Genomic DNA, 16,230 nt, shown 5'->3' on the forward strand with positions numbered 1-16,230 from the left:
GGTTTCATTTCACTGCTACTTTAATACTACCAATTCTAACAGTTTTTTATACCTTTTATTCTTGGATCAATGGGAATGTCATGAGGTCCATTTTTACGGTAGTTTCAAATAGCCCACTCTACATTTCTTCAGCAAAATGCAAACAATCTTTGCTGCTTAATACATATGGCTAGATACTCTTTCAAGCATTTTGCTACAGTTTAATATTATTGATTTGTAGTCCTTTCCAGAGGTGAAGCTGGTAGTGCTCCAAACTTACAGAAATGGAGTGCCTAGGACGGATTCTCTGCTTGTATAAGCTGCTGAAATTGAAGCATATATAGGTTTATATATATATGATGAACTCTGACAGCTAGATCTCACCTACATATTAAAGAAATTGTGTCAGGGTTATAAATGAGACTAGAATTTCCTTCTATTCTCTACTGCTCTTTATTCTCTATAGCTCTGATACAGCTATAAAGGTCTCACTTGGCATAATGTGATTGCTACTTTAGCTTAGTTCAAACTTTTAATCTTAAAAGTATTAAAGAGTTTGACTCACCTGACCTAATTTCAGTAATTTAAAAGGTAAATATTCAGACTAAGCTTATTAGCTAGACTTTCCCTGCTTTCTCTGCCATGGAAGAAAGACGTGATGAATTGCCCTCTGCAGGCACCTTCTTGCATTGAGTGTGGAAGATTCGTATGTCTGTCTGAGAGCAGATGTCTGTCTTTCAGGCTGCACTGTACATACAGCATCTGTCCCCTGGGCTTCATCCAGTACTGTTATCTCGACTCTGTGTCAAGAAGAAGCATTAGAAGTCAAAAACTAGCAGAAGCATCATCTTCTTTGTTCCTTTCAACTTAGTGGTAAATTTGAACGTGATAAAATGTGACGATTTTACTGGAAACCATATTATTTAGCACAACATCAAGGTAATGGGTTGGTCCAGTTCCTTGTGAGATGAGACAGAGTCAAAGAAGAGGCAATGAATGTAATATCTTCTTTCCAGGTGTTTTTTTACAGAATGCTTCTCTATTCAGGAGAGATCTCTGTAGCGACAACTTTTTTCTCTGTGTGCTTCAACTTTATGCTTGATGGACCCTCTGGCCTTGAGTTAATCAATGACAGAACATTAGAACCAAATTAAGCAGAAACAAAAATTAACAACAGCCAAACAATTCAGGAAGAGTCATAATTACAGGTAAGAAATAGCTCATTACTGCAAAACCCCACCACATTATGTTTTAATGGTTACTGCTCATTAAATGAAATAACCCTCTGAATGAAAAGAAGTTTGTTTAGAGAAGTTAGGAAATGATAAACACAAATATAACAGCTGACAGGGTGCAGCATCAAACTGGGTAGGTGGAGTTAGTGTCAACATTTACTACAGATTTTCTTCCACAGGAGGGACAGAGATGTTTAGTCAAGTTCCATCCTTTCTGCCTTTCTTGAGAACATGCACCCAGCAGATGGTACAAATATGTGCATTTCAGGTCTTTGAATTCTCAAATGTCTTATGTCATGAATACAACCAGTCTAGAGTCTGTAATCTGCTTCCTGCTGGCTATGTGCACTTGCCCCCAAAGTCGCATGTTTGCTCAGAGAAGGTCCACAGCTGGAACATCAAGATGAAATCTTATGTGTATAAATGCCTCTGTAAAGGGGCATGCTCCACTGTGCTTAACTATTTTTCTGCAGAGAAAACTGTGCATACAGTTTCTCACTTCTCATAACCAGACATAAAAATATTTCCCAGTGAATAATGGAATTGCCATGAAACTACACGATGAGCTAATTTCCTACTAACAGAGAACAAGATGCTAACAGTATTTGGAGTGTTTTTAAAATGTGGTACTGATTAATTCTGCATTTATTCAATGCTACATTAACTTTTAAAATCACTCAGTTTCATATCCTTTGCACTACAGGCAATACAAGCTTTCCCATTTCCTGCAATAGGAGTAAAATGTTTTGTATGTTAAAAAATATATAACGTCAATTGGAGGAGACAAAAATTATGAAAGTGTTGTGAAAAATATTTCTGTTATAGAAGCTCAGATTTTTTGATTTGTGGCAATTAATTGCAGAGCATTTAGGTTTTATTATTTAATTAAAAAAAGAATATGAACAAAAAGTTAATTACTGCAGGTTTCTAAGAGGAGACCACTCAGGTAATCACAGAAACACTATGATACAGTTAACTTTGGGGTAGGTAACAGGCTAAATGTGTTCACCAGGTATCTTGCAGCCCTGTTTCGACAATTCCATAAAAGATATTTTGAAATATTCATGCTGTTACAGAATGTTCTTAGTTCTAAGTCAGTTTTTAGTAATAATGAACTATATTTGTTATCAAAGCTTCTATGGACAGGTTGCTATATCATAATCAGTGTGGTTCAACCCCCCCCCCCCCCCAGTTGAATTTCACAAGGTGTCCTATAACTGTATTCAAAATTAGTAAAGACTTTGATACGAGCTGTTTTTCTTCTCTGAAAGATGAGAAGAAATGCATTTTAACTCTTGTAACTTCTTATTTTTACCTATTTTTTTTCTGTGTGAATAATAGTAGTTGATAATACAGCAAATCACCTCATTTTAGAAAGAAGTGTGGCAACCACTAGCGCTATGAAATGCCACTAATCATTTGTGTTTCTGTTTTGTAGATGGAAAATAAGTAATTTTAGAGTTTAGACACAAGAATTGTGATTTTACTTGGGCTGCAGAGCAGTATTTTCATGCCTGTTGTTCAAAAGAAAGTTGCAATAAGCCCCACCTAATTGCTGAAAGATTTGAGCCTGCGTTTCCAAAATCTTGGCCAGAAAGCCTCCTCAGATGCTTGAAGCTCTGCAGCTGCTTGTGACTGCAGGCATTACCATTCTGGTTTGGCTGAGCATCTAGGGACTCATTTCATGCCTACACCTGTTGGGGGGTCACAGGCTTCAGGAATAAATTCAGTATTGATGAGTCTAGAGAGAAAATGAAGCTTTAGAGAGTGTGTAGGGAGTGTTTGCTGGCAAAGTGAGACGGGGATGGAGTTCTCGATGCTGCTCTAAGGGATGCTTTGCATTTTACCGTAAATGAAGAAAATGCAGAAATAGCACTGTAAGTAGGGATCATCATGCAAACTCAGAACCAGCTTGGGGGTCTAAGGTGCTACTACATGATAGTGAGTAGACACAGCCAGAAACCTCAAGTGTGGGTTTGTTACTTTTACATCTAGAGCCGGGTGCCTAACACCTCTGCTTGTGATTTGCTGGACTAGGGTACGTTGCTTCCCCTGTGGTTGAATCCACCTACCCTACTTTTCTTTGTTTGATCCTTGTTGACCCAATTAATTAGCTTTCTCCTATTCCTTGTTCAGATTCCCTTGGCCCAGTCCTTGAATAATTGACAAAACAGAACAGAGGCTGTGGTTACTGTGTGGTAATAGCTATGGCTCCATTTTATTTAATAACACTGTGTTACTCTGTGCAACAAATTGTGACTAATTGCTTCTCCACTGCTCTGCCCGTCTGTGAAAAGGCCAGCATTGCAAATGACCAAGTCAGAGCTCCCTGCCAAATCTCTGTAAGATTACATAAAAAGCAAACTTTGGTGAATGAGGTCTGACTGGTAAGGGAATGAAGTGTTTTGATGGAAGAAACATGCCCGTCATTGATTCCTCTTCAGTGCTGAAGTTTGCGATTTTCCCCTCAGGTGTAATGTACATAAACAGTTTTGACTTTGCAAATCTTGTGAAAAACTCTTCCTCTTTGTCTTTCTCAGCAAACAAAAAAACTGCATTCATACAAACTCGTGTAATTTCTGTTATTGGGTTTATCATGTGTGGGTTTGAATTTTTATTTTAGTCAATGAATTTCATTTCTCCCTTTCTTGCTTTCTTCCTTAGTGCTAAAAAGTACACAATGGCTTTTTAATATTTAATTAATGAGATCGTTTTACGGGTTTTAGTTTAAAGGTAACCATAGCACAAATGCATCCATTATTAACTGCAGGATGGCAGTGTAGCTTCTTGGGAACCCTCTTTAGTTTAATATGAGAACCCCTGTGAACAGAAAACAGCGCTGATATTGTTGTTAAGTGTGACAAACTGGCAAATGCAATGGGCACCACCCTGGAACAATGCAAACTGCTTATATCAATGGAAGAGGCGATGTTTAAAAGTGAGATAAAGACGGACAGTGAGAGGCTGTCAAGGAAGGTTCGATTCCGTGTTGCGTCCTCGCACAGCGGGAGGGTGCTGAAGGAGGTGTACACCGACGGGGAGGCTGCTGACTCTCTGGACTCTGAGTACGCCAGTAGCTCGGAGACCGACCAAACCAGCCGGCTGAGCGAAGTGGAGGGGCAGCAGAATGGACATGTAGGGTCCGAGTGCGACGAAAATGAGAACGAGCAGGATGACTTGCTCATTTTAGTCAGAGCCACTAAAGAGAGGGGGTTTGGTACAAAGCGAGTCAACATCCTCAGCAAAAACGGCACAGTCAGGGGAGTCAAGCATAAAGTCAGCGCTGGTCAAGCCCTCTTTGACAATTTGGCAAAAGTATTTCAGGTAGGTGATGCAGCTTTGCCGGCTCTAAGCCCCGTGTCTGTCCCTTTTAACTCGCCTTGTTATTCTTCCCTTTTTCCAAACCTCTCTCATTTATGATCTCTCAATATTCTGCCTCATTCCCATTGCTATCTGCTTGCTGTTGTTGCACAGGAAGGGCTCATTGCTCTTTCTGGTATACAACAGCTCCACACTCCAAATTGACTGAACTTTTTCTTTCAAAGTTGACCTAATGTTTGCTGAGTAGAAATGTGTATGTTGTATACGGACCAGGAAAGACATGTAACAGAGGAATTAACTGGGGCTTTATTGGAGATCTATACAGCTCCACTGGACACGGACGTGTCATGTTTCCACTCCTATTATATTAGTTCTAATGAGTTTACGATGTTATCTGCTGTCCCCTACATGTAAATATGTATACTTGCAAATTCCATTGTGTTTAATCTGCAAAGTAGATCGAATCAGGTGCAGGATGGCAGCCATGATGGTTTTCCCACATGAAAATTTCAGAGGAATGAAATCGTAGTCGGAGGTCTCTTTTATTAAGTTCTGTTTTCCATTTATTTTCTAGAAGGATCAGAATATCTGTATTTGAAACAGTATACGCCACATTGATGCCTAAGGCAGAGAAACACAGTCCTCATAAAAATCAAGATAAAAGTTCTAAAAAATTTATCTCATATATATAATTTACCAATATATGTTATTCAAGCCTTCAAATCATTAATATTCCAACAGAATAGCAACAAGTATGCAACCAAACTCTTTCTAAAGGTTGTTGTAACCCATAATTATGATGGTCACTTAAATTAACCTAAAATTACCTTCAGGGCATTGTTTTAAAAGCATTTATGCAGTCTTAAAGCATGGGGAATTTGATATTAGTAATGACTGTGGTTGTGTATTGAAATGAAACCTTTTAAAGTTCTTTCTTTGAAACTAAGTCATTTCATAATACATTTAGAAATGACTATAGATTAACATTCTTTTGCTTCTGAATATGAAATTATCCCCTATGTTGTACCTAAATTATAACAATCTTTTTGTCAATACTGATGTTTCTGTGAAAGTTGGATGTTTCAAAGATGAATTAGCTGTTCATTTTTGTTCATTACATTACATAGCACTCAAGTAGCTTGCTTCCTTTCTTTCAAGCCACTCACTGAAGAGTTTGTCCTTGAGTTCCCTACTCTGATAAACTTGTAACAAACTCACTTTTTCTAAGTAGATATGAGTTAGGAAGTGTGAACTGGGGCATGTCTGGGTTCTTCTCCAACCTCGATTCCAAATACTGTTCAGTGTTGTTTCACTGCATGGAGTACACCATTTCACCTCACTAGCCTCATTCCCTTCTAAAAGCTTTCTTCCACTGCATCAGTGACATCAAGCTAAGAAATCTGAGTCGGCTAAATAAATAGACCCATTTGAAGACATATGTACCTTAATTAGTGTCCCTGTCATCTTGCTGTTTCTATCTCCAGTTTTAGGTTGGAAGTTCTTCAGGAAAGGTTCGTGGACTGAAATCAATGAACTTCGATTGCAGTGAAGTTTCTTTTATTCCTAGCAGAGTTACAGCTAGGACCAGCATTATTTCCATGAGGTGTTTTGCTGGAAGAAAGTAATGCTTGAGAGGAGGCATATCCATCTGATAACTTCAGAAAATAATATGTAGCCAAGTCTACCACAGAAGTCCATATTTAAAACCTGTAAAATAATGAATGGTTTAAAATGTGATAAGGATCTTGTATTGACAATATTTTACAGCAGAAGAAAGTGGAAAATTTAAATTATCAGGTGAAAACAAACTAAACAGTTTTTCATACAGCACATAATTAAATTTAAGAACTCTCTGCTACGGGCATTGTAAAGGCCAAAAGAATAGTCAGGTTTTGAAAGCAGGTGAGGAAAATATATGGGGAAATGAGCAGCTTCTGCTTAAGCAGGTCTAGATGACTAATTTCCAGAAATAACTGCATATTCTTACCTTAAGCATCTACCAGATCAAAGACATCTATTCAATAATACAGAGAACACCATGATTTGAGGTTTCTACACAAACAAGTTCCCATTTCCCCAGAGATAAAGTTTGAAGACTAGTGAAGAAGAATGATGGTTTGCATATCTTTTATGTCATACTGTGAGCTGATTTTCTATCCCACATGGTGAACACAGAGGAGAGCAAAGCACAAAGGTTGGCTTTGAGACTGATTTGGAACTGCTTGATCCCAATGTGAAATATGATTGAAAACCATCCATTTGCAAATGAAGTAATGTCCTTTAGGATGAGATTAGAGGATGATTTCTAGTTTTCTGTAAGTATGTTCCAGACAATGAATTATGGAGTAATACCACATAGAGAACAACAGAAGTTCTTCATTCAAAGATATGACAAGATAGAAATATATCTCTATTAGAAGACATAACTCAAAATCTCTTGATCTGGCCATTTTTGTAAGTTCCCCCCATGATTATGTGAGGTCATCTGCAGTTACATGTTTTGCTTCTCTTAGATAAGCAACAGCAGATGTATAACAATAGTTAAAATGTATACAAAGTCCCTTATCCCTGAGGAGAGCCCTTCTCTGCCCCTTTGATGATTTAGCAGCAGGTGACCTCATTGTATATTTCTCAGAGTCAGTGTCAAAGCAGGTATTTGTAATCTCAGAGTCTGCACATGAACTCTTGACAGTCCTAAATCATGAGCACTGACAAATTCTTGAATGCAAACACTTCTTATTTAGTATTTGATGTATCACTTATTAACTAAAATGTGTATGCAAGAAGCCAAATACTGAGTATGTGTCAGCGTCCTGTGACCCTGAAATTATTTTTTTTTTTTTGAGATTTTCTGCAGTGTCAGCATTCTGATTCTTCAGGCTACATCTGTAAACTCCTCTACTATGCTCTTACCCCAAATCCCCAGATGCTCCCTGTGACAGAGGAGAGATCCTTTAAAACAAATCACTTTGCTCAGATATTCTAGGGATAAGCAGAGATTCATTAACTGGGCTATGTTAAATCATGCAGTCAAGACCTTTGATGTTTTCTGTTCAAATACCTGTGCTACAAGCACTCCTATGTATTTTAATGTTCCATGGAATATTTGGGTTTTTGAATATTTTTCCACATTTTCTAACTACAGCCTTTCTGCAGAATTGGTTCAGTCAGTTGCTTCCCACAACAGACTCATCTGAAAAAAAAATCACACCACCTGGCGTTTTTGGGGAATTTTAAAAGAGTGATGTAATACAGGAAGTATTTCTAGATGAAAAGGTGGTTTTGGTTGTTGTTGTTATACGAGACAAGCCCGGCCCGAGAATGTATATCTACTCCCAAGTAGACGTGCATCCCCTGCTACGTCTTCCCACATCCACGCACCGAGCACTTCTATCACCAGCACAACCAGCGACTTCCTGTTTCCACTGCTCTTTGAGAAGACAAACTAAGTCCCCCGTGTGCCTGTCCCACGACCGCCTGTGTGCCTGGACGTGAGCTGCTCCAGTGCGGTGACAGTCAAAGGTCTCCCGTCAGGTCGGGCCTGCGCGGCCGTGGAAGCTGCCGCGAGCCCGGTGGGAGCGGCCGTGTCCACCTGGGGCCGGCACGGCCCTGGGGACGGGGCGGGACGGAGCAGGACATGTCCGGGGCTTATCTCAGCTTCATGGCGGGACATTTTGGGGGCAGAAAGGCAGGGAAGAGACCAGCCCTACTGACTGATGCTTCAGGGGAGCACGGTTTCCATGGCAACCCTTCCAGCCTTCCCCTCCCAGGGGTGGATGCCACAAAGAGAGCGTTGACATAGCAACAGCATCCTGGGGGGGGGAGGGGAGGGGGTGAGAGGGCGTTGCCATGGCAACGCCTCCCCAACCCCTGCTTGGCGGGGAGGGCGGGAGGCCTGGTCACCCGTGACCTACGGAGGGCAGGGACGGTCACGCGTGTCCGCCCGGCCCTCCACGCGCACCTGACCTGGGAGACGAGGGGTGGCCTTCCACGGGGCTGGCGATACAGCTGTCGAACGGTCCCGAATATTTTATTCGTGAGAAACATACGCCACTGAGTATAAGTGAAATTATCTCCTGCCGAAGCACTAAAACTGATGGTGTCGGCAGCTCCAGAGCTGGGGACGTGACCTGCTAATTGCACCAGAAGCATAAGCCCCTTCTCTGCATATCCAAAATAATTGTGGTCTTATTTCAGTACATTACTAGAATTTTTGTTTTCTAATACTTAGAATACTGTTCAAATGCCAACGGGTATGAATATTTCCTATATTTTTCCCATAGAAAGTAGTAGAGAAATGGTTTGTGTTACTCTGAAATAAATATAATTCTCTTCATGACCAATTTTTATGACCAGGCCATCCCTATGATGGCTTCCAGGTGACACAGAGCAAAAATCCTTGGGTTGTCTGGTATATTACCAACTAGTGCAACAATCGTTTCATGCCAGGCCGGGTTTCCATCCCAACGTGCAACGTAATAGAGCTCAGCCAAAGGTTTTACACAGGTCTCCCGTCATTTCCACTGTTTCAGCACGGGTCCTTTCCTCCATTTCCATACTTACACACTTCACTGGCCTTCCAGCCTCCTCTGAAAGGTCACCTTCTGCACAATTAGCTACAGATCTCATTCTCAGGCAGGGCCTGCTGACGCCTATTACGAAAGGGCAGGCCTGGTTAACAAACCCGATTAATGCCTTTGTGAACATTGCATCAGAGGGGATACGGGTGAAGAGTCAGACATAATGTACTTGGTCTTCATGATATTTTCCAGCACGGTGTCTCAGGTAGAGCGAACATTTAAGGTTGCAAAGTGCAAGTCAATATTTAGCCCAGTAAAGAATTAGCTTATTAATGTTTAGAGAGAGAGGTGGGAAATAGTTAAGAATCAGGTGGAAGTTTGTTAAGAGGAGAGCTTCTGGGGTGGTTAGGTTCACTTTCATCTTTCTTGTAGGTGACCTGGAAAAGTGAATACACAGCAGGACATGCACAGCTTACAAACCAGTAGGGCTAGCTAATACCATAGAGAAGATAAAATGAAAGACAGCAGCAAAACCAACTGTCTTCCAAAGAAGGCTGTTAAGGAAAGTTTCTGGTGCAATAGTACAAGCAAAATTTTTAGGGGGGGGTGGCATGTTGTATACCACTCCAGCCCCTGGAAAACGTATCACCACAGTCCCCAAAACTCTGGGGAGAAGATAGAGAGAGCTCTGCACTTTCACGGGAGAAGTCATGACGTTTTCCTCCTCACTTCTTTGGCAGATGATCAGTGCTGACACTCCAGCATCATTGGACTCTTTGAACCCAAAGACCACTGCTAGGACTGGACTAAGATTGTAAAAAGTTTCCTGAACTTTACTTCATATTCTTATCCATACACACTGCCCCGTGACTCCCAAATGGGCATACCTTGCAAAACGAAAAGACGTGCTGGATTGCTTGTACTTAATAGTAGCAATGTTAGGGAAACCTGCTGATAACCTAAAGCCATGGCATTTGCTGTAGTAATGCCACTTAAATGGATGAAGATAAATCCCAGTGAGCTGTAGGTACCTCCTCCAGGTATAAAGGTCCCATCTATGTTCCTAGTGTTAGCAAGTCTGGAAAACTAATTATTGAACAGCATCACACTGAAATCCACTGAAGAATAGGAAAAATTGTAATGACACAGAGGATCAAGTGATTATGAAAGTAGGTTTCTGTTTGTTACAGAAACTTCAGTGTTAGAGGGACAACTGGATCACCACTGGAACGGGCATAGTGTCCCTTCACCACTTCCTTCATACCTTCCTAAGTGCTTTGATCTGTGACCACAGTGCATGGGACAGTGATTCAGCTGATTCAGCTGATTAAGTCACAGTTAAAACAGATAGTTTCCAGAGCTGGTGGCTGAATAGCCACACTGATTTAAAAAGGAAGAAGTTCAGGTCCGTGAGCTTTTAACTGGAGCCTGGGGTTCATCAGTACTTAGGATATTGATATTTATTGTTCTCATGTTCTCGTATAAATCAGCTGCAAAGCACTGAGCTCAGACAAGTCTATTATTAGACTGTTCATGATATTTTAGGGTTTGCTGCTACTGGGCTTGAAATATGTATTTGACATAGACTTGAAATGATCAGTAAATAGACTTTGAACTACCTAAACCTCTGAAAGTGATGTACAAGCTTTGAGTTAAAAAATACTTTACTGTCTCATTTTTTAGAAATGTAGGTAGGGGATGTCTTGACTTTTCAATACCCTCAGCATTGGGAAGCTTAGCAACAAAAACATGGTTACATTTGTCACTTCTTCAAGACTGAATCAATAATTGAAGAAAAAAAATTGTTAGACTTTTATGCAGGCAGTCTGATCAGCATGTACTGGACATCTGTCCAACCTTCCAGATCACCACATGGCCTTAAAATTATCCTTGTTCTGATGTGTCTTGATCCTTCTAAAGGATCCATAAATGAGGACACTGTGAGACACTCAGGTGCACTGTATGGGGTCAAGCAGAGGCACGTCCTGGGACAATAAACATTTCTGTTTGTGTTTACATGTGTTTCTGCTTCAGAGTATATAATAAGCAGGTACTTTGACTGCTTCTTGAATCACACCTACATGCAGGTGAGTGAAAATCGTTATGACACTGAATTAATATTTCCCCACTGGCTGCAATATTTTCATCTGTTTAGCATAGGTAATGACTACATAAAATGCAAGAGAGCTGAGAACTAACCTTTACACATTTTGCAGTAGAGGTCAGGCGTTAGTGGCATGAGTGGTGTGGTTTTGAATCTGTGTACACCAGCCTTCCCTGAGACAGAGACTGAACTAACGCACTTCCTAGCAAGAGTCTGTGAGACACACTGGAGTCTCATGTATAACCAAACTCTGGTAGATGCAGGATGGAAGCAGCAGTGAGGAAAAGATAATCTTGCACTTCATTAGCACCTTCTCTCTTCTGTTGATAGAAAACAACTTCTAACAACTGACTGGTACTGAATAGAGTTGTCTCAGGCTTAGCCCAGCTAGGGTCTAAGTGCCTGTGGTCCAAGCAGATTGTGCAGCCTGTAGGGAGAAGCAGAGCTGCTGCCCTGGGTTGTGAGGGAGAACAGAATTAAATTGTTCCCTATGTGATGTCTGTGCTGTGTGGCTGCTTTCCCAGAGTGGTTTATTAATAAGCCTCATCCCCTGGCCTTATCCTTTGCATGACAAAGGGCATAGCAAAGAAGCTATGGTAATACTGCAGTAAATGTGTCTATACAGCATATGTAGCACTAGAGTAAATCAAGACTTCAGGTATAGATTCAAAAACCCCATAGGCTTCTGAAGAAGGACTTGGACATCGAGCCCTAAAACTGTGACCCTCCAAACCTCTCTTTGGTGCCACCTTGTCTCAAAGGCAGCAAAAGCCTTTTATTAATGAAAATTTGACTAATAATCTGCCTTGGCCATGTGCCTCAGCATCTCGGTATTGACAGGCCATGACAGTTACCTCCTACTCATGTCCTATGGGAACCACAAAATAGGTGTTCCTTTGCCTGTCTCACCTGCAGGGCTTGATGTAGTAGGTGTCCTCTGAGCATGCCTACTGGATCAGATCCTACACAAACTGTACATAAGCAGATGCTGCTTTGTTACAAATCGTGTCTGCAGGAGGCAGTGGTGGGAGTTGTACTTTGAATTAGACAGTCACAAGACAGCATGAATAAGTTGCTGGAGCAGGAGCGGAACACAGGCTTGCTGATTCTCAACTTGCCATACCAAATACTAATATGCTTCAGCATCGTGCTTGACTTCCATTTCTTTCTTTCTGACTCTTAAGCATTATAGTGATGGCATTGCTTTAGCATGAAGGTGTCCTAGAAAAGCTTGTAGCCTCTGACTTGCTTGTTAGGAACAAGAGGTAGAGAGGAGACTGAATCCAGGTAGCCAAGACATGAGAGATTGCAAATAACCATGTTCTGCCACCTTGTTTCATCCTCTCTCTTTAAAGATACATTTGCTTTCTTTTTGAAAGAAACAACTGGTGTACTTGTTTTCAGGCAATGAATGTGAATGCCAAATGGAAAAAGATGCCTCCTGGTTGTACTAACTGGGATTCCTAAATCATATTGGCCTCAGGAAATTCTCTGAGCTGAAAATAGTCATAAAATGAGAGTATTAGGAGGAAATACTATTTATGCTTGACATCCTCTTATTTTTAATCATCTGTATGGTAGATGACCTGGAATACTAAATGAACTCTGGGTCTGAGCTTATGTACTGCTCTGGGACTCATATAATGTTCCTTTGTGGAACTGCTCAATAAGATGCTCAGCCCTTGAATTAACATCACAAATGCTTCATCTTCAAACTGACTTGAAAAAGAGTAATGGTACGTAAACAGCCTACCAAAAAAATCTGAGGATGCTACTGCAGAAAGTTTTTCTACTTATTCTAACAGTAGGAAAAGATTTTATTTTTTTTTTTCTGAATTGGCCTCTTACAACAGAGATGAAAGAGATGAACTGATTAGTCTTAATCATTAATTAGTAACAATAACTCTTCACTTTTTCCAGCTGTGGAGCTTAACTCAGTAACTTAGCAGGACAATTAGGAGAAAATGTCTTTTGAAGTATTAATACTAAGACTATCAAGAAAAGTTGGGGTTATTCCCTTTTCTTTGACATGGTACAAGAGGCTGCCTGCTAGCTCATTTGCTGGGTCCTCTTGCCTCTGAATATCTGCATGCCTTTGATAAAGCAAACACAAATTTTGTGGAACACATAAAGCTGAAATTAATTGCCTACAAATATGAACCATCCTATATGCTTAATTACTAGCATCACTCTTGGTCACTGACCCCCAATTTTGTGTACAAATAAATTACTCTGCAACTGAATATTTAAGGGTCCTCATTGCACCTGAGTGTCTTAGGTGAGGTATGTTTTAGTTAAATTTACAAACATGGAAGCAAATGTTTGGCTACACTGGGCCAATTTGTCACCAGATTGCACAGCTGGGCAGTTGCACAATTGCAAAAATATGGTAATAATGAGGTTAAAACAGAGCCCCTTTCTTTAAAAAAAGATCAAAAAAGTGAAGAATTATCTTTACCTTAGTGGTATGATTCTCCAGGCAGGTACTAATGCTTTTGATTTCATGCCATAGAAGGCATTATTAGCAAAAATACTTTCTAACAAGTTGTCATGGTTTAACCCCAGCCAGCAACTAAGCACCACGCAGCAGCTCACTCACTCCCCCCCCATCCAGTGGGATGGGGGAGAAAATCAGGAAAAGAAGTAAAACTCCTGGGTTGAGATAAGAACGATTTAATAGAACAGAAAAGAAGAAACTAATAATGATAATGATAACACTAATAAAATGACAACAGTAGTAATAAAAGGATTGGAATGTACAAATGATGCGCAGTGCAATTGCTCACCACCCGCCGACCGACACCCAGCCAGTCCCCGAGCAGTGAATCCCTGCCCCCCCACTTCCCAGTTCCTAAACTAGATGGGACATCACATGGTATGGAATACACTGTTGGCCAGTTTGGGTCAGGTGCCCTGGCTGGGCATGATAAGCTGAAAAATCCTTGACTTTAGTCTAAACACTACTGAGCAACAACTGAAAACATCAGTGTTATCAACATTCTTCACATACTGAACTCAAAACATAGCACGGTACCAGCTACTAGGAAGACAGTTAACTCTATCCCAGCTGAAACCAGGACACAAGTTAATTACATTACAATTCCATCTAGTTTACAGATCTCAGAACTGTTTCAGTTCTGAACTAGGATTTGCAAATACTTACACTAGTAAGCTTACACAAGCTAGACAAATATAAATGCCATACAGATATTGTGTTACAATGACCCAGGAAGACTGTATTTTAGCAGTTGACCAAAAACACATTTCAGGAGTCACCTGATGCCAATTTAATTGGCCTGTGGGTGTCATTGAGGACTATTTCCTTCCCTAAGAAAGAAGAAATAAAGTCATGCATTATTTGCAGATAATGCTTGCTATTTTGCTCTGGTCTGTCAGCAGCCTGCTCTGACATTTGTCTACTAGTGTTGGCAGTTTATTACACACTACACCAACTCAAAGTACATGATTAACAGCTTAAAAGAAAGAAATGTCAAAGAGATACTGCTTTTTGGGGCTGGAGCTTTAACCTGTGACTGCAACGTTTGGCAGCATCATAAGTTTGTAGCTTAAGTGCAATAAAACATGCTTCAGAGTGGAATTTGCAGCCAGAGAGAAAAGGGTGAGACTTTAATGCATTAAAAGCTCCCTCATTGCTGCAACATCCCATACTAGGTAGTACACACAAAGCATGAAACTCAAATCTCACTGAATTTTTCCAAAACTGTAAGATAAATAGTAATTAGGGTAGCATCCCCAGCCTGTTGATTTTGAAAAGGAGCTGGAAAAATACCCCATCCAAACAGGTGATCTTGTGGTTTTGCTTGACAGAGTAGTTACGTTGTGGAGAGGCTGTCACAGCACAACTCTTTACAGCCTCCATCATACAAAGCAACAAAAATGGTCACAGGCGAGCAGCTGGAGTCAGTGAGGTAGAGACTCATTTCACACATGGCAAGAAAGAAGACAGAAAAACCATCACTCATTGCTAGTATGAATTGTGGAAAGCATTTTAACAACCTTAGTACAATTTTGCTTTGGAACTGTATCTAAAGACACCATCCATCAATAATGTCAGAGGAGTATGTCTTCTATACCACAGAAATACCACACACAGACAAGTTCTTTCTGCACTTCTCACAAAGAAGTATAGAAAAACTTACTAGCCAATATTTGCACAAGTTTATAACGACTTGCGCTGTTATGTTCTGCATTGACAAATCATGCTGGTGCAAAGGCAAAGAAATTTTTCTTTGGGATTGACTCCCAGTAGCCTTGTTTGGAATACTACTGATTGCTAATTATCTCTCAAGCCTTAAAAATATTAAGAATTGACAGCAGTCATACAGTATTATTTAAGAAAAATCTGTTTCCCCATGCAACTTCTGTAAGACAGAAAGCAGTCAGTTTCTAAACCTGGAATTGAAGTTACATCTTTTTAAAGAAAATGCGATCTTTCCCTGCCCAGCTGCTCATGTCCTGCTCTTGGTTTACTACCTCTAACTGCAAAGGACTCTCCCTCCTAGCCCCACAGGCAACTGTGAAGCACTTCACTGCTGTTCAAATGGACAATATCATAAGAGAAAGACACAGTGAAAAATGAGACCTTTAAGCATTATCGCTAGAGTTCCTTCCACCTATCGCAGGTCTTACTCTGCATCTTGAGAACTTCCCTTTCCAGGTGTTGGCTGATGCTTTCAATTAGATTCCCAAGCATGCAGTGGGTAAGTCCAATTGTTCTTCCAAATCCCACCATGATCCAAAACCAGAACCACCTACTCAGTCCCTCCAAGTCCAAACTTAAGCTGTCAGGAAGATTTAAAAGAGGCAGCAGTTTCTAAATGACTTGTTCAGGAAATAGATTCTGTTCATTTAAATCTGTCTGCAAAATTTTGCCATGGCAGCTATTGGTTTTGTATCTGCTGGGTGGTCAGGCCTTGTGCAAACCTGTCTGCTTGGTGCACGATGTTCTCATGGATCCTCATGCAAGAGACTGGGGTGGAAGGGCACTTTTACAGGCCAATATTTGCAGCTGGATACAGGTGACTAATACTATCTTTTTTTCTGCTGCCAC

At 40.6% G+C, this 16,230-nt stretch overlaps 1 protein-coding gene across 1 annotated transcript in view; it reads left to right on the top strand.

Annotated features, from left to right (window-relative positions):
- The first annotated feature begins 4,142 nt into the window (after positions 1-4,142).
- Positions 4,143-16,230, top strand: part of GRXCR1 (glutaredoxin, cysteine rich 1) — a 40,985-nt gene continuing 28,897 nt past the window's right edge. The window contains exons 1-2 of the mRNA XM_010574480.1: positions 4,143-4,538; positions 6,435-6,437. Of these exons, the coding sequence (XP_010572782.1) occupies positions 4,143-4,538; positions 6,435-6,437 (399 nt within the window). The remainder of the gene's footprint in view (positions 4,539-6,434; positions 6,438-16,230) is intronic.

Source organism: Haliaeetus leucocephalus, unplaced genomic scaffold (assembly GCF_000737465.1).
Source record: "Haliaeetus leucocephalus isolate CR32 unplaced genomic scaffold, Haliaeetus_leucocephalus-4.0 Scaffold439, whole genome shotgun sequence".
Lineage (NCBI taxonomy): Eukaryota > Metazoa > Chordata > Aves > Accipitriformes > Accipitridae > Haliaeetus > Haliaeetus leucocephalus.